This window comes from Penicillium argentinense (assembly GCF_028826775.1).
Source record: "Penicillium argentinense strain IBT 30761 chromosome Unknown utg000002l_segment0_segment0, whole genome shotgun sequence".
Taxonomy (NCBI): domain Eukaryota; kingdom Fungi; phylum Ascomycota; class Eurotiomycetes; order Eurotiales; family Aspergillaceae; genus Penicillium; species Penicillium argentinense.
In genome coordinates, this window is record NW_026622661.1 from 355,843 (window position 1) to 379,388 (window position 23,546).

The 23,546-nt window shown below is 52.2% G+C and overlaps 9 protein-coding genes across 9 annotated transcripts; 2 read left to right on the top strand and 7 right to left on the bottom strand.

Annotated features, from left to right (window-relative positions):
- Positions 1-214: 214 nt before the first annotated feature.
- Positions 215-1,123, bottom strand: N7532_001026 (palmitoyltransferase YKT6; the record flags this gene model as incomplete). The annotated part of the gene is made up of 5 exons (XM_056613520.1): positions 215-250; positions 306-398; positions 449-818; positions 973-1,031; positions 1,103-1,123. The coding sequence occupies 5 exons, from the start codon at positions 1,121-1,123 to the stop codon at positions 215-217; spliced, it is 579 nt and encodes a 192-aa protein (XP_056478561.1).
- Positions 1,124-1,452: 329 nt separating this feature from the next.
- N7532_001027 (RNA helicase SLH1) lies at positions 1,453-7,485 on the top strand (the record flags this gene model as incomplete). Its single annotated transcript, XM_056613521.1, has 1 exon — positions 1,453-7,485. One exon carries the CDS (start codon positions 1,453-1,455, stop codon positions 7,483-7,485), a length of 6,033 nt encoding a protein of 2,010 aa, XP_056478562.1.
- A 2,683-nt stretch (positions 7,486-10,168) lies between these two features.
- On the bottom strand, positions 10,169-11,178 carry N7532_001028 (uncharacterized protein; the record flags this gene model as incomplete). Its single annotated transcript, XM_056613522.1, has 2 exons — positions 10,169-10,721; positions 10,784-11,178. 2 exons carry the CDS (start codon positions 11,176-11,178, stop codon positions 10,169-10,171), a joined length of 948 nt encoding a protein of 315 aa, XP_056478563.1.
- Positions 11,179-11,582: 404 nt separating this feature from the next.
- Positions 11,583-12,163, top strand: N7532_001029 (DUF4863 family protein; the record flags this gene model as incomplete). Its single annotated transcript, XM_056613523.1, has 2 exons — positions 11,583-11,647; positions 11,692-12,163. 2 exons carry the CDS (start codon positions 11,583-11,585, stop codon positions 12,161-12,163), a joined length of 537 nt encoding a protein of 178 aa, XP_056478564.1.
- Positions 12,164-13,042: 879 nt separating this feature from the next.
- Positions 13,043-13,582, bottom strand: N7532_001030 (uncharacterized protein; the record flags this gene model as incomplete). Its single annotated transcript, XM_056613524.1, has 1 exon — positions 13,043-13,582. One exon carries the CDS (start codon positions 13,580-13,582, stop codon positions 13,043-13,045), a length of 540 nt encoding a protein of 179 aa, XP_056478565.1.
- A 500-nt stretch (positions 13,583-14,082) lies between these two features.
- N7532_001031 (fungal specific transcription factor domain-containing protein) lies at positions 14,083-14,388 on the bottom strand (the record flags this gene model as incomplete). The annotated part of the gene is made up of 1 exon (XM_056613525.1): positions 14,083-14,388. The coding sequence occupies one exon, from the start codon at positions 14,386-14,388 to the stop codon at positions 14,083-14,085; it is 306 nt and encodes a 101-aa protein (XP_056478566.1).
- Positions 14,389-14,425: 37 nt separating this feature from the next.
- Positions 14,426-15,092, bottom strand: N7532_001032 (fungal specific transcription factor domain-containing protein; the record flags this gene model as incomplete). Its single annotated transcript, XM_056613526.1, has 2 exons — positions 14,426-15,033; positions 15,086-15,092. 2 exons carry the CDS (start codon positions 15,090-15,092, stop codon positions 14,426-14,428), a joined length of 615 nt encoding a protein of 204 aa, XP_056478567.1.
- Positions 15,093-15,921: 829 nt separating this feature from the next.
- N7532_001033 (alpha-keto acid decarboxylase family protein) lies at positions 15,922-17,673 on the bottom strand (the record flags this gene model as incomplete). The annotated part of the gene is made up of 1 exon (XM_056613527.1): positions 15,922-17,673. The coding sequence occupies one exon, from the start codon at positions 17,671-17,673 to the stop codon at positions 15,922-15,924; it is 1,752 nt and encodes a 583-aa protein (XP_056478568.1).
- Positions 17,674-18,702: 1,029 nt separating this feature from the next.
- N7532_001034 (uncharacterized protein) lies at positions 18,703-20,529 on the bottom strand (the record flags this gene model as incomplete). The annotated part of the gene is made up of 1 exon (XM_056613528.1): positions 18,703-20,529. The coding sequence occupies one exon, from the start codon at positions 20,527-20,529 to the stop codon at positions 18,703-18,705; it is 1,827 nt and encodes a 608-aa protein (XP_056478569.1).
- Positions 20,530-23,546: the final 3,017 nt, after the last annotated feature.

Consider the following 23,546-nt stretch of genomic DNA (forward strand, 5'->3'; position numbering starts at 1 on the left):
GAGAAGCGGAGGCCAAAAGGAAATCTGGAAGAAGCAAAGGCGCATGTATGGCTTGAATGATTGATTACATAAAAAGAACCCGGACCCAGACAGAGTGTAGTCACGATGAAGCTCAAATATTCGTATGTCCTATTGGCGGCATTCACCCCAGAACTTCAACAAGATAAATCTTAAAACCCAGACTAGTAAACTTTAATTCAGCTCCGAAAGTTGTTTACATGATGACACAGCAGCTGTTCTGTTTCTTGGCCTGTAGGTTGAATGTTAGAAAGAGCAAAATGGAGATTGAGGTGGTGAAAGCGAACCTGGGTATAGAACATTTTACTCTGGGCCGAGAGACCGTCACTCTTTTGCACGAGCGAGTCGATCTTCTCACCACGTTCCAAGACGCTCTCGATCTGTAGGTTGTTAGAAAGAGTCTAACTAGCAGAGAGTGTGATAAACATACGGTCTTGTGCAGGACAATCTTGGTCTCGTCCAGCTCCTGCTGTATCTTCATAATGCTATCGGCCTGGCTGGGATCCTGGTATTTGACAATGTATTCCTTAAGCGCCGGCAGGGGGCAAGCATTCTCGCGGAGCGATGGGTCGGAGAACGATGTGCGAGGGTGCTTGGCGAGGAACTCGTCGACGATCTTCGAAAGAAGCTGGTGGGCGACGAGAGCGGGATACTCGCCATCGGTGACAATAACACCGGCCACGCCCTCGGTCCGGCCGTATGCGTGGAATGTGTATGACTTCTCTTCGATATCCTGACGCTGACCGGGCTTCGTGCGCTCGGCGACCGTGCGGGTGAACAACAGCATGAACTCCTCATAACTGCGATAAAACAAACGTCAATATCTGCGATAATATCGAGAAAGGTTCAAAGGTCTCGCGAAACGTACTTCTGGCGGGTGAATCGGGAGAAACTATCGAGTGTCAGCATTCGGCCCTATGACGGCATCGGCATGTGCCCTGCGAGTGGGCGTACCTGGAGAGGTCCTTCTCGGCGCAAAGCTGAAGGGCGGGCGAAGAGTCGTTCCGAAGAACCTGTATGAAACCAGAGTCAGCAAGCGTCATCCAAAGCCAGATCGGGAGCTGTTTCTTTGAACACAACATACGCCCATGTAGAGAATCTTCATGGTGGCGGAGGCGGGGTGTACAAGTGGGTCGTAAGAAAGGGGACAGGGACAGAAGATAAAACCGAGGCACACGGTGATCTGAAGTGCGAACAAGCGGTCTCGTGTGCCAGGCAGGCGGATTTCAGGGACTCGGCGAGGGGCACAGGGGAGCTGCGGTGGAACTCCTGATCGCCGGCGATGCTGGCCTGTCTCCGCAATTGTCAGCAGAAACCTCACCGCCTCGGCCGTCATCTCCAGAAGTCCGGATGACTCCTTTAGGACATCCAACTATATAGACGCAGTACTTCAGGCAGTACGACCAGCCTGACACTATGGCTGACCTATCCACCATGGAGTCGCAATGGCTATCACAGCTGACAGACATGCGCAAGGCCATCGCCGACCTGAAGCTCCCGACAGACCTGCCCCGCGATTCAACCAACTACGGCAGCGAAATTGAGCTGGACTTGGACGATGACTACTCCTCACCGGGGACGATAGATGATGTTTGGGATATCATCAGCTCTGACGAAGAAACGACCGACGACCTCGGCGATGTGGACGACTTTCGCCCTCCGCAATTGTCCTCGTACAACCGTCTCTGGCTGGAAAGTAAATGCCAGGAGCTCGCCTCACGCAACGCCACCATGGATGCCAGTGAACTCTGTCAGCAGCTAGAGGCTACCCTGGCCGCCGATAGCGATGACGGAGAGCTGCAGATGTCTCTCGCGGAGATCGTCGGCTTCGGTGACCTGGATCTGGTCATCGAGCTTATCGCCCACCGATCGGATATTCTGTCGAATAAAGGACAACGGGTGGAGGCACAGACAGATGGACTGGCAAGTGGGAAGCTTTTGACTCGTGCCGAACGGGAGGTTGCCTTGTGGCAAAGAGACTTCGAGCACAAGAACGCACCTCTGATGGCGGCCCAGACCCGCGCAGAGCCTTCCTATCCTCATGTGTTCAAGTCCCTGTCCGCCGGGAACACACTTTCAGCAAATGGCCGGAAATACGGCCTTCCCGTCGGCAGCCAGAAATTTGAAGAGCCCAAGTATGTAGAATACGAAATTCCAGCAACCAAGGTAGGGTCCCTGGCCAAAAACCAGAAGCTCGTCGAAATCGCCGGCCTAGATGGCCTTTGCCGCGGAACCTTCAAAGGCTATAAAGCCCTCAACCGCATGCAGAGCCTTCTTTACGAGGTAGCATACAAGACCAGCGAGAATATGCTCATTTGCGCCCCGACCGGTGCTGGTAAAACCGATGCAGCAATGTTGACCGTTCTCAATGCCATTGGGAAGAATACTGTTCCTAATCCTTTAGACGAGCCCGATGCTACCGAGTTCACTGTCCATGTAGATGACTTCAAGATTGTCTACGTTGCTCCGATGAAAGCTCTTGCCGCAGAAGTCACGGAGAAACTCGGCAAGCGTCTCGCCTGGCTGGGGATCCAAGTGCGTGAGTTGACCGGTGACATGCAATTGACCAAGCGGGAGATCGTGGAGACTCAAATCATCGTCACCACCCCTGAGAAATGGGATGTCGTGACTCGCAAAAGTACCGGAGACACTGAACTTGTCCAGAAGGTGCGGCTGCTCATCATTGATGAGGTCCACATGTTGCACGATGAGCGCGGTGCCGTGATAGAATCGCTGGTTGCCCGAACTCAACGTCAAGTGGAGAGCACCCAGTCTCTGATTCGCATCGTGGGGTTGTCAGCCACCCTGCCCAACTATGCCGACGTCGCCGATTTTCTCAAGGTCAACAAAATGGCCGGACTGTTCTTTTTCGATGGGTCTTTCCGCCCTGTGCCCTTGGAACAGCACTTCATTGGTGTCAAGGGAAGGCCTGGGTCTAAGCAGTCGCGGGAGAACATCGACACTGTTGCCTATGAGAAGGTACGCGACATGCTCGAACGTGGCCACCAAGTCATGGTATTCGTGCACTCTCGCAAGGATACTGTGATGACAGCCCGCATGCTCAAACAACTGGCCGCCGAGGAAGGATGCGAGGATCTATTCAGCTGCCATGACCATGAAAATTATTCCAACGGTCTCCGGGACATGAAGCATGCCCGGGCGCGAGAGCTGCGAGATCTCTTCACCAGTGGGTTTGGAACACATCACGCTGGCATGAGTCGAAGCGATCGCAACCTGATGGAGCGGATGTTCTCCGAGGGTCTGATCAAGGTGCTCTGCTGTACTGCCACTCTTGCTTGGGGTGTCAACCTTCCGGCAGCCGCGGTAGTCATCAAGGGCACCCAGCTCTACAATCCACAGGAGGGTAAATTCGTCGACCTAAGCATCCTTGACGTTCTGCAAATTTTCGGTCGTGCCGGCCGTCCTCAATTCCAGGATACTGGTATCGGCTTCATTTGCACCACTTCAGACAAGGTCGACCACTATCTATCTGCTGTGACTGCGCAGCAACCCATCGAGTCGCGATTCTCGAGCCGACTTGTCGACAACCTGAACGCTGAGATCGCGCTTGGCACTGTGACATCTGTACCGGAAGCTGTGCAGTGGCTTGGATATTCATACTTGTTCGTTCGCATGAAGCGGGAACCCCGAAACTATGGCATAGAATGGGCGGAGATTCGTGACGATCCCATGCTTGTGCAGCGACGCCGCCAGTTGATTATCCAGGCAGCACAGACTCTGCAAAAGAGCCAGATGATTATCTTCAATGAGAAGACGGAAGATCTCAGAGCCAAGGATGTCGGTCGTATTGCCAGTCAGTACTACGTCCTCCAAACCAGCGTGGAGATCTTCAACACCATGATGCGGGAACAGGCTGGAGAGGCAGATGTCCTGAAGATGATCAGCATGAGTGGTGAATTCGACAACATCCAATCCCGAGATACCGAATCCAAGGAGCTCCAGCGACTGCGCGACGACGTGGCTCAGACCGAAGTCGAGGGAGGAAACGATTCACCCCATGCCAAAACAAATTTATTGCTGCAGTCCCATATCTCTCGTGCCAAGCTTGAGGATTTCGCCCTCGTGTCTGACATGGGATATGTCGCCCAGAACGCCGCTCGTATCTGTCGTGCTCTCTTCATGGTGGCTTTGAACCGCCGGTGGGGCTACCAATGCCAGGTGCTTTTGTCACTGTGCAAGTCAATAGAGAAGCAGATCTGGCCCTTCGACCACCCTTTCCACCAATTCGACCTACCCCAACCTGTTCTCCGGTACTTGGATGAGCGTTTACCGGCTTCATCTATTGAATCCATGAGAGAGATGGATGCCGCCGAGATTGGAAGCCTTGTCCATAACCAAAAGATGGGCAAGACGATCACTCGATTGCTCGACAACTTCCCTACTCTGAGCGTGGAGACCGAGATTGCACCTCTGAACCGCGACGTTCTTCGTATTCGCCTGTCCATCTATCCCGAATTCTCCTGGAACGATCGTCACCACGGCGCGTCCGAGTCGTTCTGGGTCTGGGTCGAAAACTCGGAGACCTCCGAAATCTACCACCATGAGTACTTCATCCTCAGCCGCAAGAAGCTATACGACGACCACGAGCTCAACTTCACCATTCCGTTATCCGATCCTCTCCCCAGCCAAATATACGTCCGCGTTATTTCCGATCGTTGGTTAGGAGCCGAAACCGTCAGCCCCGTCTCGTTCCAGCACCTCATTCGCCCAGATACCGAGAGTGTGTACACCGATTTGTTGAATCTGCAGCCGCTGTCGATCTCGGCGCTGCAAAACCCAATCCTGGAAGAGTTGTACGGTCAGCGATTCCAGTTCTTCAATCCCATGCAGACGCAAATCTTTCACCTTCTGTACCACACCTCGGCCAACGTTCTCCTAGGATCCCCAACCGGTAGCGGAAAGACAGTGGCCGCCGAACTGGCCATGTGGTGGGCCTTCCGCGACAAGCCTGGCTCGAAGGTTGTGTACATCGCTCCGATGAAAGCGCTGGTTCGTGAGCGTGTTCAAGACTGGCGGAAACGTCTTACTGGGCCTATGGGATTGAAGCTTGTCGAGTTGACGGGTGATAATACACCGGACACCCGGACGATTCGTGATGCCGACATCATCATCACCACGCCAGAGAAATGGGACGGTATCTCACGTAGCTGGCAGACGCGTGACTATGTTCGCAAAGTTAGTCTTGTTATCATTGACGAGATTCACCTCCTGGGTGGTGACCGTGGACCCATTCTCGAGATCATCGTATCGCGAATGAACTACATCGCCTCTCAATCCAAGGGATCAGTCCGACTGATGGGTATGTCGACTGCGTGCGCCAACGCGACTGATCTCGCGAACTGGCTTGGGGTCAAGGAGGGTCTATACAACTTCCGCCATTCTGTCCGCCCCGTCCCTCTCGAAATCTTCATCGACGGGTTCCCCGAACAGCGCGGCTTCTGTCCTCTCATGCAGTCCATGAACCGACCCACGTTCCTTGCAATCAAAAACCACTCTCCCGAAAAACCAGTCATTGTCTTCGTTGCCTCCCGCCGACAGACTCGATTGACGGCTAAAGACCTAATCAACTACTGCGGTATGGAGGACAACCCTCGTCGGTTCGTTCGCATGTCGGAGGATGACTTGGAGCTGAACCTTGCCCGAGTCAAGGACGAGGCTTTGAGAGAGGCGCTTAGCTTCGGTATCGGCTTGCACCATGCCGGTCTGGTTGAGTCTGATCGACAGCTGGCCGAGGAGCTGTTCGCCAACAACAAGATCCAAATCCTCGTTGCTACCAGTACCCTGGCCTGGGGTGTCAACTTGCCCGCGCATCTGGTCGTTGTGAAGGGAACGCAATTCTTCGATGCCAAGATCGAGGGATACCGCGACATGGACTTGACTGATGTCCTGCAGATGCTCGGTCGTGCCGGCCGTCCACAATTCGACAATTCGGGTATCGCGCGTATCTTCACCCAAGATTCCAAGAAGGCTTTCTACAAGCACTTCCTCCACACCGGATTTCCCGTCGAGTCGACCCTGCACAAAGTATTGGACAACCACTTGGGCGCTGAAGTATCGGCTGGCACAATTGGAACCAAGCAGGACGCGCTAGATTATCTGACCTGGACATTCTTCTTTCGCCGACTACACAAAAACCCATCGTACTACGGTCTCGAGATCTCTGTAGAGGAGCAAAACTCCATCGCGGCACGATCCATTGCCGAGGAATTCATGATTGATCTGGTAGACAAGTCGCTCGATGATCTCGCCGAGTCCTCTTGTGTGCTTGTCGACTCGGCGACCGGCGAAGTGGACTCCACCCCCTTCGGCAAGATCATGAGTTATTACTACCTGTCCCATAAGACAATTCGCTACCTGATGTCGCACGCCAAACGCGATCCCACTTTCCAGGACGTTCTTAGCTGGATGTGCTCGGCCACCGAATTCGACGAATTGCCCGTACGGCACAACGAAGATCTTATTAATGCTGAACTGGCTCAGAACCTCCCTCTGTCCACCGAGTCGATGGGCGATGTGCCCATGTGGGATCCACACGTCAAGGCCTTCCTGCTGCTCCAGGCGTACATGTCGCGGATCGACCTCCCCATCTCTGATTATGTCGGTGATCAAACCTCGGTATTGGACCAGGGCATCCGTATCCTCCAGGCTTCCATCGACGTTATGGCTGAACTGGGATACATCCAGGCGTGCCAGATGCTCATCACACTCCTACAATGCATCAAGTCCGCTCGCTGGCCAGAGGATCACCCTCTCTCCATCCTGCCAGGTATCCCCGTCACCAAGGCACCACTGGGCTTGCCCGCCTCCTTGGCCGGACTGTCCTCCCAACCATCATCCTCCTTCTCAGAACTGGCCAAGATACACAACCTCCCCTTCAACTTCAGCAAAGCCGCCTCACAGCTCCCGAACATCGACCTCTCGCTCGCCGGCATGTCAGCCAAGGGTCTCTCCATCAACGTCACACGCCGCAACAGCCCAACACACTCCGAGCACCGAATCTACGCGCCCCGATTCCCGAAACCACAAACGGAAGGCTACTTCCTCATCGTCTGCAGCGCCCGACCAGACGGAACCGACGGCGAACTTCTCGGTCTCAAGCGCGTGTCCTGGCCATCCAAGCAAACCCAAAACCAGGACAGAGGTCAAAACCGGGGCCGGGGTCGTGGTGGTGTTAGATCCAATCGAGGTGGATCAGGGCAAGGATCGAATACTATCAAAGATAGACACACTGGCCCGATCTCTACTCGGTCTCTGGTCAAGTTTCCTGCAGCAGCGCTCGCCGAGTCCTCCTCCCTTACAACTGCCGGTACTGCTCGCGTGAACGTGCGCCTCATCAGCGACAGCTATATTGGCATGCAGTGGTCGTTGGTGAATGCGGAGGTGGATGTGGATACCGGTCTGCCGACGCAGATTGTGGAGGAGCCCAGTGTGCCCGAGAAAGCATGAGCTATTATATTATATCGTACACGCATTTTATATATCATCACGATAGAAATAAACTGCATCTCCTAGATTAAGAACAGTGATACTCTGCTCTACAGGAGTTTGGTAGCTCATGGTGGTAGACATAGCCTAGTCATACAGCAAACCCTCACCACGGACACCACCCGCCGCAAAAACACCCTTCTCCATCCTCGAGTTCATGACTCAAGGCATGATGAAAAGTAAAGTAACCCCACGAAGGGGATGCCAAAGAATACGCCTCCCAGGCCTCCGAGGGTGACTGAACAGACGATCATCGCGATGTGCAATGTGCAATGCAATGGACCTTCTGTGGTGAACCGCCGTCATGACAGCGGCCCACCCAAACAAGGTATATATGAAGAGGGAATAAAAGGAGACAAATTTAGGAGTCGACGGCAGTATTTATACCGAGCGGTGCAACGGGCACATGGCAACCTGTTTCTAGGCAGTGAAGCGAGGACTTCGACAAAAGAGGAAGGCACACGACTTCGAGTTAGAATAGTGTCAGATAGTTAAAATGATGGCTCATGGTGTATCCCTGGACGTGCTCTCTTCTCCAAACTCGAGTCACTAACTCAAGCATGATGAAAAGAAGGGAATCCCCAGAGGGGAAGATGCAAAGTAACTATATGCCCACCAACGTACCGAAGTAGTTGGACAGTCGGGCTGTCCGCCGCAGTGTGCAATGCGGGACAGACTGTGGTGATCCGCCCTCATGACCGTGGACCACCCGGACTGCCCGGGCTATTACCCCCGTGACATGGAAAGTGAAGGCACTGGAGGTAGAATTTAGTTGGCAGAGAAAAAGTAATCCCACGAAGGGAGTGTCAAAGAATAAGCCCCCAGCCCCCGAAGGTAGCTGGACTGGTAGACTGTGGTGTGCTGCCTTCTTGATCGCAGACACCCGGACGAGCTGCGGTTTCGCCGAAGCTAACAAAGTGAGGCCCTGGGAGATAGAGGTTAGTTGGTAGCGGTGAATCCCACGCAGGGAGCCCATGAATATGCCCGAGAGAGACCCGGTTTCTCAACAAGGTATGAGCCCACCGCGCTGTGCAATGCGGTGGTACCTGTGGCGACCACCTTGATGATCGTGGACCACCCGGGCTGCCTCAGGTTATGATTCCTGGGCATGAAGGTGCAAGCCCTGGAGGTAGAGGTTAGTTGGTCGTGGGTTGGAATCCCTACAGGGGAAGATGTCAAAGTATCAGCCACCGCGCTGTGCAATGCGGCGACGGTGGTGGACTGCCCTCTTGACCGCGGTCCACCCAAGTCTACGGGCGATGAAGAGGAAGAACAAAAGGGAAGGAAAATCGGTCGGCAGGCAATATTTATACGGTCGTGGTGCGGCGCTAGTCCCGATTGGGGAGGGCAGCCATCGCAGGCAGGTGCGCGTTGACACCGCGTTGACACAGCCTGCAGCCCACAGGAAGGATAACAAGGATCGTCTGACCTGCTTGAGATAGCGAAAGTGCTTCTTTTGCTGCTGCTGTCTAAAGGACCATCTCTTCGCTACTAAGCAAGATCGAAGTCTCCGTCGTGGCTGTCGGAATGGGAGTGTGGCCACACAAATTGCAAGATAATGAATGCGCCTGGAAGCGTTCACGGATAGTCAGTCGTTGTATTATTTTGCTTTAGTCATTAAATACAGTTTAGATAAATCAAAGTGTCCAATTGTGTCATTCCAACAATCAAACGATCTATGAAACACAATGTGAACTACAATTTCCCATATTCCCGCTTAAAAGGAAACGTAAACCCGACTAGGGAGCTATAGTGTTTCCAAAATAATCGAGATCTACAAGGCTGCAATTTTAGACTCATAACTAAATATCTTGCTTGTGAATGGAAGCCCAGGGGCATTTGAAAAAATGATAATGACTGTATCTCTCTTCTATTCACGTTGGACCTTGACAGACATACGGCGATAGCGTCTAGCTTGATAAATTCAAGTGTTGTATTTGCTCCCACATAGTCTTTGTTTGGTTCTTGCTTTGATCGCCGATATTTAGCTATCTTGAGATCCCAAGAAAGATCCAGCCTCTAAAGCAGAACGCTTGCTCAAACCTGCGACGCTCGCTTCATGGCCGGCGTGAACTGGGGACATAGTCTCACGCATTGAAAGTGAACAATTCAATATGTCCGTGAATTTATTGGCCTGAAATAGGTTGGCCGGCATGACGGAGAGTGTACATTCTCTTCTCAAAATGCGCCGATAACCCGTGAATCTCTTCATCAAACTGTTCTTACCGAGCGTCATTATGAGGGGCCCTGGTAGCAACAATCGGTGTCATCATTCAGCGGAACGGCAATTTGCTTCTTCGATGCTCGTATCTTGGGTAGGGGCGTCTGGGTGAGGACGAAGGAGGACGTTTATCTGCCTTGTCGGCTGCTTGTGGGGCCTTCACGAGTCGTTGTATCAAGCCTATGATATCTTGATGCTCCAGCTTAGGCCCGGTAACAGGAAAAGGCCCTGAAAGGACACGATGGATTATGCTGCACCGGGGATAGATACAGAAGGACTCGGAGTCATTCAATCTACTACGGATGCTGGGCTGCCGCTGCGGTCTGACACGTCAGGCCGATCAATCTTGCAATCTAACAACAACGCATTCATCAAACTGGCGTGCAAATGGAAATCTATTTCAACATCCTCAGTTCCTACACTCTAAATCGAAATCCCAAACCACTTCTTCAACCCCCTCAGCCTCTCCTCCTCCGTCCCAAACTGATCAACCACCCTCGTCTTCCCACCCATATTCAACTTAACAACATCATTAACAAACATAATCTTCCCAACAACGCTAACATCATCCTCCCCAAGCAGACTACCTTCCCCCTCGAGCAACGGCAAACCACGCGTCTCCCCATTCCGAATAAACCTCACAACCCAAAAATTACCCCTCTCCCTCGCCTCCCAGCTGGTAAACCGATTCATAACCTCAAAATCATCCTGAAAGAACTCAAACTCCGCAAAACTATAGAAGGTATTCCACTCCTTCCCAACGCCATTCCGATATTGATACAACCAAACCTTCTGCTCGGGCCGCGTCTGTTTCGGCATATTCCCGTATACCAGACGAACCTGCTGCGGGCCCAGGTTTTGCCAGACTTGTCCCGAGATCAGGGGGAGGGGTCTTGTTGCACCATCACCGCCGAAGGCTGCGTCCGCGTGGTATTCCTGTCCGGTTGGCAGTTTGATTATGTTGACGATGTGTGTCCTGCGAGCGTCAACCATCCGGTCATACTATGGCTGTTGAAATGCAGCACCCGGGCTTCATACCACCCCCTAAACTCCCCTTGTGGAATTCCATCAATTCGCCCTCGATTCCGCACACCAGTCATGTATACGTCAAACCCCAGTCCGAGGAGGGCATGGTAAAAGAAGATACTGCATTCTAGACAATACCCTCCCCGTCCGGTAGGATTCTCCACTTCGGCACCCATGAGCTTGACATAGATACGCTGGGGCTCGATCTCAGCAAGGTTCGTCTCTGAATAATGCACCGACAAATTGTCGTAGGGGAACCTGGTAATTTGACACTGGAACAGCGCAGTCAGCGCATCCTCGGTCTTCGGGAACGAGGCCGGATGCTGTGCGTATGGTGCATATTGAGATGGGAGCGCAAGGTACGCCAGATACTTGCTCAATTGAGCTTCCGAGTACGCAGAAATCATTCGAAAACTCTCAATAGGGTGTTGTGTTGTTGTGTTGTTGTGTTGTTGCAGGAGTTAAGCCGTGGTTTGGACCGCGGATGTCGTACTGCGCCCTTCGAAATGAGTCATAGCGGTTAATATAAACGGTAGAGTTTGTAGGTAGCAATCCATTGCGAGTAGCACCTTTCAATTGGGGCTTTGTATAGTAGTCTACTGTATATACAGCCTGCTGGCATCTCTGATCTGTCTGTGGGGTGGCCGTTAACGCGGAGCTGAGCACGGCAAATGGTGGACGACGAACTGCCCGCATCCCCGCTTCGGGTACGCTTCGGCAACGCCCTTGTGACACTGCCATTGGCGTCGCCTTGATTTCCAATCTACATCACCCATCTATACCCATCGCAACAAGCAAGACAAAGCCAAAAATGCATCCAAACCAACAAAAACTGATCAACTGCGCCCGCGAATTCTTCGCGGAAGTAGAAGAGCTGTACGTGTCACTGCCACACAGCTTATTTGTACTAACAACACCAGAACACCGGGCAAAGCCCTCGAAAACCGCCTCAATGCCAACTACGGCCCCGGAACAAAATACTACGAAACACTCTGCACTCTAATCCGGCAGGGCATAACCAACAACGAAGGTTGGGTCGCAACGGACGAGCTAGACGGCCCGAAATACCGACGGAGTCGAATTAGCCCTCCGTGCGAGGAGACGCGGTTTTTCAGTATTACGACGGTCTACATGGAAAGTGAAGAGGTGTATCGTGGCCAGTATCACCTCCATCCGTATGGTGAAATCAACTGTGTTGTACAGCTTGATCCTTCGGCCGAGTTGATGGGGATGTCAGGATGGCAGGGCTCGGGCTGGACTTCTCCTGCTCCTGGGACGCATCATTACCCTGAGGTTAGAGGAGGTGCACTTGTTGCATTGTTCTTTTTGCCTGCTGGGCGGATTTCATATAGCAGGGCGAAGCCGGGGGATCCTCAGCCTGTTGGGATTTAGTCGTGGGAGTAGGCAAGCGGTGAAATGTGAGGAATATTTGGATATTGTATGGAGATTGTGAGGTACGTTTGATTCATTAGCAATATCATACTGAGTTTGGTTTAAATTAAGAAAGGGAATCATGTGAAGTATAGTGTTGTATTGTCCACCCTCCCCAATATATACATGACTTACCTGCTGTGCCCTGCCCACCCTCCCCATGTGTCACTACATACTGTTAATCCGTATATAAATGCCAGACTTACTTACCTGTCCCTTCCCACCCACCGCACATAAGACATTAAACATTATGGAGCAGGGTGACCAACATCCTGCCCCCGCCCACCCACCGCATATTAAACATTAAACATTATGGAGCAGGAAGACCAACATCCTGCGTCCACCCACCCACCGCATATATACATTCGTGTGTATACTGACTTACCGTCACCCTTCCGACCGACCGCACATTATATATACCCAACTGTGCCTCCCCCCCCCCTATAAGGACCCAAATGTCCTGCCCACCTACCCACCGCACATGTATATATACCCAACTGTGCCGACAACTGGCGACCCAAGAGCGGAAGCTGACCAGATCGTTAGTGCCTTCTAGCATAACCCGAAGGAAACGCCGAAAGGAACTGCCAATGCAAGTCGGCAACACGCTAATGGGACAGCTGGAGTGCAAGGGTTGACGAGACAGATTCGACTTCCCCTGCAGATCGGATGTCACCGACCAGGCAGTTTAGCCACATGCCCAGGTGGATCGCTGTGTTGGCAGGTGGGGGGTGTAGTTGAGGCGGGCGAGGCGGGACGTGGAGTTGGCATTGTGTGTCTGAATGTTGCGGAGAGAGCGAGAGAATGTGGGTTGGTACTCTCGAGGTGTGGCGGACTTGCTCAAGTGACAGGATCGGAACCGAAGAAATGTCTTTGCAGCTGTTCGAAGTCTGGCAGGTCGCCTCCGGTCAGGTTCAGGTCCCTGTCATAGTACAGGGAGTACATGGCGTAGGGGTCGTCTGGAAACTCGATGGGCAGTGAGGCGGCAGTATACCCCTCTGACATTGTTTCAAGTGTGGGGAAACCGGTGGCGTCTGGACCAGTCGGGATCGAGCCGGAGGCAATTGCAGATCGGTTGACGGGAGGAGGGGTTAGAGGAGGGTCCCAAGCACTGGATTGAGCTTGCAGCTCTCCGTGCTGGTGCGTGTGATCACGGCAGGGACTCGGGCTTTCTTTGGGTGGAGACTGACTATGCACAGAGGAAATGTGCGAGTAGATGCGCTGGATTTGATCTCTGCGTTGAATGGCAGCTTGGTTGTTGAATGTGCCTAGATATTCGAGCAGTTGCAGTGCATCAGATATACCCGGGCTGGGCCTGAGGAGGGCGGCTTTGGGGCCTTGGCCGTTGCCGGTTGCATGGATGATTTCAGCGAGCAACATGATGAAACCAGCCGAGAAAATTGTGTCGAGGTCAAAGAACCCGAATTTGGCTTTGGGAGTGTCAATCTTGTTCAAGGGTTTGCGAGGTATTGGACCTACTGATCATGTTCTCTTTTTGTGACACGAGCATAAGTTCGAGGCTTCGGCGGGCGGCTTCGATGCAGGTGAATGAAAGGTGTTGGAAGTCTCTAGTGCTGTCCTCAAAGCTGGTCTCACCGTGCATCACCAACTTGGTAAGATGGAGCATAATCGGTCGGAGGGTGAGGATGATGGTCTTCAAGATGCACGTTAGGAACGCACGAACAAGGCCGAGTGGAGGAGTCCATACCGTGTTTAAGACAGTGTAAAGCGAGATGCTTGTCCGCTGTTCTCTCGGGGACGCTTTGTGACCAAGAACGGAAGCGCCAAGTGATGAAGTGTGGGAGATATGATGGGCCAGTCGTGTGAGCGACGAGATGATTTCTCGAACGCTTGCGAGGAAGTTGTCTTTCGGACCGAGCTCATTTCCGTAGATGACTTCGAAGGTGAGCAGAGGATCGGGGTGGAGGGATGGTCGACGTACCTGAATAGATTCGTGTCTGGATTTGCGCGATCTGAATGTTGATCTGCATGGCGGCCGAGTTGGGGAATCCGGGCGAGTCTGAGGGGAGAGGCGCGTCGATAAAAGTGTCCAAGGTGAAGGGGCACCCGGTGGCGATCATGAGTCGCTTCTCCAGCATGAGAACAGTCCACCAGAGGCGGTTGGCGTGCGTGGTTTCCGACCGTCGAAGTGAATGTGTTGTTTCCTTGCGATGGAGGCCATGCATGGTGCATAACCGGAATGAAATGCCAGCCTGGTTGATGTTAGTCAATGTCCGACATTGATGAGGTTGGGAGGCTGACATAAATAGCAGCATCCTCTTTGCGATCGGCATTTTGAAGGTAAACAACCATCAAAGCCAGTACCTCGATGGCAGCCAAGCCATGCTTGCGAAGCTCAGTGAGGGGTGGGAGAACTCGTTCGACGTAGCTGAAGTAGTGCAAGCCGGGCAGCTGATCATCAGAGCTCGTGTCACCCCTCAGTAACTTGCCAAGTGCGAAGATGAGAAATATCTGCAGCGTCCAGATGTTGCTGTCTTGCAGCTGGGGATTGCCGCTCTCAAAGAATGATGAGATACGGTCAGAGACGTCGCGTGCGTCGAAGAGGTGTTGAGGTTCGTAGAAGTAAAGCATGATTGTGTCGAGGAGTTGGAAGGCATCCTCCTCGCTAGGCAGGATCACATGAGCCTTGAGCTCATTTGCTGCCTGCCCAGAGAGCTGCAGAGAGGGTCTGGTTTGTGGAAACAGTGTTTCACGCGTTGATTTGAATGTTGTGGCACGGGTTGTTGATGTATTGCATCGCGGCTCAAAGAGACTTTGCACGCGATTTCCAAAGTCTTGGCTGGAGCCGATGTCACGATCGGCAGTGATACCTGCAAAGAGATGTCAGAATATTTTTGTAGAATGAAGATTTGACAGACGCACTTTGCATCGATGATGGATCGACACGCGGTGATTGTTGTGGCTGCCAAGTGCTTTGCACGGGAGATGGGGCAGTCACATCTCTGAAAGTAGACGGGGAACCAAGAGATGGCGATGCATCCAGATCACTTCTAGGCTCATATAGAGCCAGTCGAGCTTCAAGCTCTTGCACTCTCCTGTGTCGTGTCAGCAAGTCCAAAATAGATAAAGGTCATGAGGGAAACGACAAACACACGCTGCGGAATAGAGACGCCTCTGCTCAGAAACAGGAAAGCTGCAAACCAATTCGCGTCGAGTGCAGTAAACACATGGATACTCGCCAGAGCATTTGACTTTCTTTTGTTTACAGTTGGAGCATCTGTAAGAGGGTCAGGAGTGTGAACAGTGGCGTCGGCCTCACCAGGGAGCCGCATGCGCGGGAAAGTAAACTCACGCAGAAATAACCTTGACTTGTTCTTTTCTATGACCCGGAGAGGACCGGGATTCTGTTCTCGGGGCTGTCCGGAATGGCGGCATGTGGATGGTTGATGACGGTTGTTGATGGGGTAGATGGAGAAGGGAAGATGAGTATGCGTTTCGGAGGGGTCCGAGGCGGTCTTGTAAGCAGCCAGGACCCGCGGATGCGGGACCACATTTTCCCGGTGACCTGCACCTTCCCAGAATGGAGTGTGTACCGGATTGCTTAGGTGAGATTTTCTGTTAGATTGTCGCCGATGTCCAGGACAGATGGGATTCGTTCTTCGGCAACTGTTCGCAAGAAAAATTGGAATTTTGTACAGAACATGAGGAGACGTCAACCAAAATCATTATTCATCAATTCAATAGCAGACTATATACCATCACCCTTTCTTAGCCTTGTAAATGTCAAGCAAAAGCCTTAGCGTATCATTACAGTCCTCCTTCTCCATCATAACCTCAACCATGCGCAGTCCCTTCCCAGAATGAAAGTCCCTTTTCGCAAGGACCTCATCAAGCTCACCCCAAGTACTAACCCTTGCCTTGAGAGTTGGATACGACTCTGTAGACTCCACCCCAAAGAAGGAGGCACATTCAAGATATTTCCAGGGCGCGACATCGTTGTAAGATTCCTCGGGTCCATGGATCAGTCGTTCAATCGTGTACCCGTTGTTGTTAATTAGGAACACGATCATATCGAGTTTCTTGTGGAGAATGGTGCTCATTTCCTGTGCTGTCATTTGGAAGCTGCCATCTCCCTGGAAGAGGATTGTTCGGCCTTGAGGCGTGGCAGACTGTGAATTTGTTTCTGCGGATTGGACAATGTGTCGTTGGGCTAGAGCGGCGCCCTGGGAGGCTGGAAGCATGTAGCCAATTGATAACCACACAGATGAGTTAATGAGTGTTGTATCTCTAGGAAGAACAAAGTCCCGTGCACCAAGACTTGCAGTCCCTGTTTCCGTCAAGAGGATATCGCCTGGGCGGAAGAAGTGTGACATGCGACGCCAAAAAATGGATTGAGAGAATTTGTCGGTTGGATTCACGTCTGGCAGTTGTTGAAGCGCAGTGTCGGAGGTCGGTAGCTCGTCACGGGGCTTGACAGGGAAAGATTCGCTAAACCTCAAGCTTTCAATCACTCTGTCGAGAACAGGACCAGGTCGAATTGCCACTTCTTCTTCTCCAATCCTGATGGATGTCCTGTCGATAGTGATCGTGATGTCTTCTTTCGGCACCGTCGCAAAGTAGTATGTATTCACATTACTGTGCACGGGTCCAAGATTGACAACCAAGTCACAACCCTTGACATAAGAATCATAGTCAAAATCTCCGACGGTAGCGTAAATGCCATGGAAATTGGGCAGGTTCTCCTCGATGATTCCCTTCCCAAAAGGCGTAGTGGTAGTCGGGAACCCAGTGGTTTCAACCAACTCCTGGGCATGTCTCGAAAGACCATACCGAGAAGCCCCACCATCAACAAGAATCATCGGCTGCTTAGCATCCAAAATCTTCTGCAAAATGCGCTGGGCAACAACGCCCTCCTGACCAAGATCATTCAGAACAGGCGGAAGCTGCAGCGACGTCGACAGCAACGACTCCGGCACCATCTGTCCCACCATATCCATTGGAAACCGCAAATAAACAGGCCTCGACTGCTCAAGACACGCGCGAATAACACGATCAATCTCAGCGGGCGCAGTCTCAACATCAAGCAAATTAGCCTTCGCAACCGTAACCCTCTCATACATCTCCGCAAAAAGCTCGTAGTCTCTCGGTGCCCCCGAGCAAAACGAGTGATGGAGCTTCACACCCTTACTCTGGAGATTTTGCATCGGCGTCCCAACAATGTGCACAACAGGTGCCATCTCAGCATACGAGCCGGCAATAGCATTGATGGCAGAGAGTTCGCCAACACCGAATGTCGTCACGATGGCGCCGATCCCCTTGACACGTGCGTAGCCGTCGGCGGCGTACCCGCCGTTCAGCTCGTTGCAGTTTCCTACCCATTCGAGGCCTGAGGGGATGACATGGTCGAGGAGGGTGAGGTTGTAGTCGCCTGGGACGCCGTGGACGGCTCGTAAGCCTGTTTGGTGGAGTCTTCGGAAGAGGTATTCTGCCAAGGGGATTTTGACTGTCATTTTGCTTTTTCTGCGCAGGCTTTTGAGGGCTTGGAGAAGGAGAAAAGAGAATGGAGGAGTGTAAAGAGGAAATGCCCTGCTTATTTTGTTCATGGTTGGCCTCGGACACTTCCGTGATTCTCGGAGCCTCCGTGAGGATGAACGCGTTGGTTGGTGGGGGTCTGGGATATAGACCCACTTCTCGGAAGCTTCCGAATATTGTCGCAGTGGCTTGCAGCTCTCACGGGTGCAGTCGTTCTCTCAGTCCTGCGTGTCAAGCGTCTTGATTAGATCCAAGCTCACAGCGCCGCCCAGCACTCCGGCTCTAGCATGCAAAACTCACCGGACTCGCGGATTGCCGGAGCAGCGACATCTTAGCGCCGTCAACATCTTCTGCCGACTCACCAATCGAGAAGTTGCATTCGTTTCCATGCTCTTCAGGTCGGTATCCGAGCGTATACTCCTTCATCTGGTGCAGGATTGTTCCCTTCGTTTTCGGTGTCCTTCTCGTTGGTCGTTAGGCACGAAAAAAAAAAAATATTCCAGGGGGCCTGGTGGGGTGAATGTTTCTTGCCGTCGTTGACAGCTGGGCATAAGCGAAGTGCACAGTATCAACCTAGGGTGGCGTCGGAAACTGTCTGGCTTCAAAAGGGGCGGCCGGGTGTGAAGACATGTCGTGGTGTGGGTATGGGGTGAGGTGCAATCTGGACGGGTTGTTGCCATAAAGCACGGCGGCACTCGTACAATTAATGCGACTGCTACGTATGGAATCACAAAGCAACGCCGCCCCAAACATAGTCATTTCTGTTTACAAATAGTGAAAGAATCATGAATATGTGCATCAATAAATGAAATAGAATATGTTCAGGAATGAATTAAAAGTAACATAAGAAGGCGCGGGTATGCATGAGGCCGAACGCTCAAACAAACCAGCACGAAGGTATATGAAGAATGTCAAAATCAAAAAGCAAGCCTATCACAGAGACTCTATCTGCAGTTCTTGGGACTTGGCAGGGCGATGTCCATACGACACCTCCGTGATCCTAGGAGTCAACGTCTTCCTCTCCACGAACCGCTCATTCGAGTCGAAGTGGTCCAAGCGAGCTCCGATCGGAACAAGCATCTGCCTCTTCCTTTTGACACGGAGATCGAGCGTGCGGTTGAGACTTCGATCGTCGGGATTTGCTTGGCCGTCGCTTCAGTTTTCTTTGCGTCTGAGACGGGAATCTGGGTGGATGGGCTTGGCTTTTGAGGCAGTTGTGGGGATATCGTGGACATAGTACCGCTGACTGATGAGAGTGGTACCGGGGACATAGTTATGGCGGGCGGGTCTGTGACAAGTTTCTGGATCGGCCGTCCAGAATCGGGGGTTGATGATGATTGTATGGAACTATCCTTGGCAGGGGGCCGTGGTGGAGAGCCCGTGTTAATCGTCAAGTTCGGCTTGTTTGACCTAACGAACTCCCGCTGCAGAGAGTGTTCCTTCATCAGGGATGAGGAGCGTGGTCTAGGTTGAGGATACGTCTTGGACATCGGTTTGATAGACTGCTGCCGTATTTTTGAAGGCTTCGGCAGCGAAGAAGCTTTTTGAGTATAGGAGGTAGGCTCAGGCTCGGGTTTAATCGCAGGAAGAGGCTTGTCTTCGAATCGAGAAGAAGTGCCCGATGATCGCGGGGTATTGGAATGCTCAGAGAAAGGCTTTGGAAACGACGGCGACTCGAAAGATGAAACGCTATTATTATTAGGAATTCCCGGCGGCAGCTCGAAGGGGGATGTTCGCGATGGGCTCTCCACCGGTAGAGTATTCGATCTGAGCAGTGGACTGGGGCCACGAGAAAAGTTTTGGGTGCCGAGTACTTGTGCAGCCTTGGACGGCTGGGAGGTCGGAAAGAGAGTAAAGCTGGAGCGAGCTGGGGAAGTGGCTCGTCGTTTCGGGACCGGGGGCACCTTAGCCGTGAGGAATTCCTGCATCTCATGGTTACTAGTAGGTTCGAATATTGTCATCGTTCCAATGGTGGCGGCATGGCTTACCGAATTGCTTGGGACGTGGAGGTTGTCGAGTGTCTTGCTCCTCCTGGCCAGCAGGGAAGGTCTCTGGTTCCTGTTCATGACGGTGCTGAACATGACGCTGTAGCGCTCCATTTGTACATCGGGGATATCCACGTCGAGTCTAGGGCCTTGCATATTCTCGCCGTTTTTCTCTTTCAAGCCCTTCCTGTTGGACAAGGAGAACTTGCGCGTTCGCTGTGGAGTTGAGCTGCTAGTCGTCGTCGGCTTGGCATCTGTTTCAATGCGTGGCCACTCTTCAGTCCCATGCTTTTCGGGTGTCTGTTTGCCACTTGAAGAAGGCTTCTCCTTTGCTGATTGCTTCGGTATGTTCGGTCTTGGTTGTGTCGGAGACGCCAGCGCACTTTTCGCTCTAAACAGACCTCCGATCTTCTTCCACTTGCTTGTCTTCCGCGGTTGTGACTGTTGTTTCTGTTCGTCGACAAATATATTCGTATTGAACCGTGGCGGTGGAAGGTTTTCCTTTGACTCCAACATCCCCGGGCTTCCCAGTGCAATACCGATCCCAATCGGGCTGCGATCCATCATGGCGCGAGACGGTACCACTTCATCTGGCGGCGCAGTCACCCGAAAGTCGAATGTCGCAGTGTCTACCGGTAGGGGTTTTCTATTTGATCGCTCTTCTGCACCAACAGGTTGCGGGAAGTTGAACTGTGCCAAGCTCGACTGGTTCTGTCGTTGTTTGGCCCCATCGTCCAGATCCTGTAAATCATTCCGTGGTTTTGCGTCGCTGTATGTCAAGACTGGAAAGGAAATCGCCTCGTTGGCTGGCGCAGTGCGCGATTTGACAACCATTGTTGCTGCCGACATTGTGAAGTCGTGTTGTTAAGTGGAACCAGTCCAGAATAGTTGAATAGAGCGAAGCGAAGAGGTATAGTCGTAAGGCGCCTAGTTTGGCAAACAGGATCACAGATCGAAAAGGAAAGGACGGCCTTCCAGAAGGCCTCGGTGCCAAACAAAACCAGAATTCATCAATCGCGTAGACAAAGGGGCCGGCCTCTTTAATCTTTAATTGTCTGCGTGCACTAGGACCAGCCGAAGTGGCGCCAGCCGTATGTAGGTCTGCACGAGTGGAGCGGCGATTACGCCAAGGTCTGTACATGAGACACCGCATGACCCAGGGCCAATTAATCCCCTCTAGGTGAAGCAACCTCCAGTGTCAGCCGAGCAGGCCAGCCAACGATACACCGCATCGCGCCAGCCCGCTGCCCTTGCCATCCAGACCACGACCAGCGCTGACCAACCGGGAGAGACACAAGGAGGACCGAGCAAAGGCTGGCAGCGGCGAGCAGCGCAGAATGCGATCGTACCGGATGCCCCAGATCTCTTAGCGCGGCGACGGTCGGGTTTCGGGGGCCAATGCCAGCGCTCTGGGGTCCAGCTGGAGCAGACGGCCTGGAGGGCCGCCACGGGCCCAGACGCATGCACGACCGGCGAAACAAAACGAGAAGAGCCACCGCGAGGATCGGAGCGCGTGATGCTTATTTCATCGCGGGCGAATGAGGGTGGCAGCCGCAGGTTGATTAGTCCGGTTGCACGTTCCAGGGGGGCCACTTGGGCTGCCCGGGCGCAGAAGGCGTGTTTCAGCGGGCGCCGCCTGAGACAAGGCTTTGTCTGTTCGAGACAGGGGCCTCGGCTGCGCGCATTGGGCGCTCAAGTGCCGTCATTGCGATGGCTGACGTCGCTAACATTAGCCGGCGAGGTTTTGCTAAAGAAAAGTGCTTAGACAGTCAGCGCTGCGCTTAAACCGTGTGATGCCAAGACCGCAAAGACCCTGCGGATCAACTCAAGGTGCTGTGGCGACGGCAGGCGATACGACGAGACCTAAATTTTGTATCTTGGCCGATGGTGGAGCAGTCAATGTATTGAAAAACGGGTCCAGCTGTCAGGGTTCCTCCTCTCTTTTATCAGCATAAATTATCCCACGAATCAACGCATGTGACCCATTTGATGGTTATCATGGCCGGTGCATCGCGGTCTACCAGGCCACGCAATGATCTGACACACGGTAGATGAATGACTTGATCTAGATTCCCAAAAAAAATGAAAATGTGACATATTGTGTACTAGTATCCGATTTTTGGTTGAACTTTGTGGTTCTAAGTATCATTCCCGGCGCGGAATGATGTCAATTGATCTAGCGAAAATACATAATCGCCTTACCAGCCCCCTGTATAAGAAAAAAGAATGTCATGACACTGTGAAAATGAGAACTGGAATTTCTGTAGCAAGTATGTCGAAAAGTCTTACCACGAATGAAAACATTGATTCTGTGTAACCACGCTTTCTCAGTCTTCTTTCAATCTCAGCACCGAGGGTTTTGCAGACGACCGATTGAGGACAGCCGTCGCACCTACCTTGAACGAATTGATAAAATTGTATGACATTTATCATGCCATATAGCTCGATATGGCGCGATGAATATTATCGTCAGACAAGGCACTTGGCACTTCATGCCGGCGTCAATTATCAGCGAACCAGCGCTTTGTCAACCACAAAAAGAGAATGTTGCAAACGTTCAAAGGTAAACACAGGGGTGCTTGTGTCTACCCAAAGAGGGTCTGTTGTCTCTGTTGGTACTGAGCAGAACGCAGACGACCGACGGTGCTCTGCATGCGGTTTCACAGACCGTGATAGATGGATCTGCGACATTCAATATCAGTGATGTCAATGAAAAATAGCTGGTACTGACATAAAGTGCAATGTCAGGAGGTAATATAGTGGTTTCCAGTAGCCGCTTGAATTGTTGCGGGACAAATAAAGGTGGAAGATATTGAAAATGTGAATACTGTGGGCAGGCCTGTCTTTGTTCTTGCTCGTAAGAAGTAGGCAGAGACCGACAGTAATCCGCATACAGCTCCCTAGACCGTGAATTATAAGACCGCCAGAGCAGTTATTTTTGAGATCAGAATGCTAACCTGGCTGACTGTCACGAGCATGAATTCCAACGTCCAGGGAAGTTCGGTGTTTTCTTGTAGCAACCCAGTCCACGGGAGTGACATTGTAGACTCCGCGCAGACGCCGTTACATCTTAAGAGGGTTATCGATCTCGATCCGAGGGTAGTGTAGGCAACCGACAGAAACTCGCACGCGATTTCTATTCGATGTTAGTGACCTGATCATAGAAGCCAACATGATGCGAAATGCGATACCAAGAAACCTAGATTCATCATGATGATCCACGGGTAGATGTTGTAGTCATTCTGTAGTGAAGACACGTAGACTGCGTAAACACCATTTTAAGGCCTGCTGTTGATATTGGCTCTGTCAAGGAAGCAGACGACCGACAGTTCCCTGCGTACAGTTTACCGAGCCACGATGCATAGTCTTTACGAGACCATATGCTGAATGTGATGGTTTTCACTCACATAATCCACCGCACATGACCCTTCGTCTAAGTGCCGCGACTGGGGGAGTTTGTGCCCTCTTCATGACACCGCAGGGGGAAAGAGGATGTAGCGAAATGCCCTCAGAGGTAAACACATGGATCGTGAAAATTCCAGCCAACATCTGCGGTTGATCTTGGCCTGAGGAGGTGCAGACAACTGACAGTTGCCCGCATACGGCTCCAGAGATCTAAGTGAATGGCCATCACGCAGCCTTATGCTGAAATTGACTCTCAACAAGCATCATCACCTGGCGTTGCAATTTGCTTGAGCGTCGAGTATGAGTGAGCTGGTGTTTTCACCATGTGGGATGTGGCATGCCCATCGTAGACGAAACACATTAACCGTGTTAACACCTGAAGTGACCTGCCTTTGCTCTTGGTCTGAGGAGGAAGTGGACAACCGACAATTGCCCTCATACGGCTCAAAGGACCTTGGTAA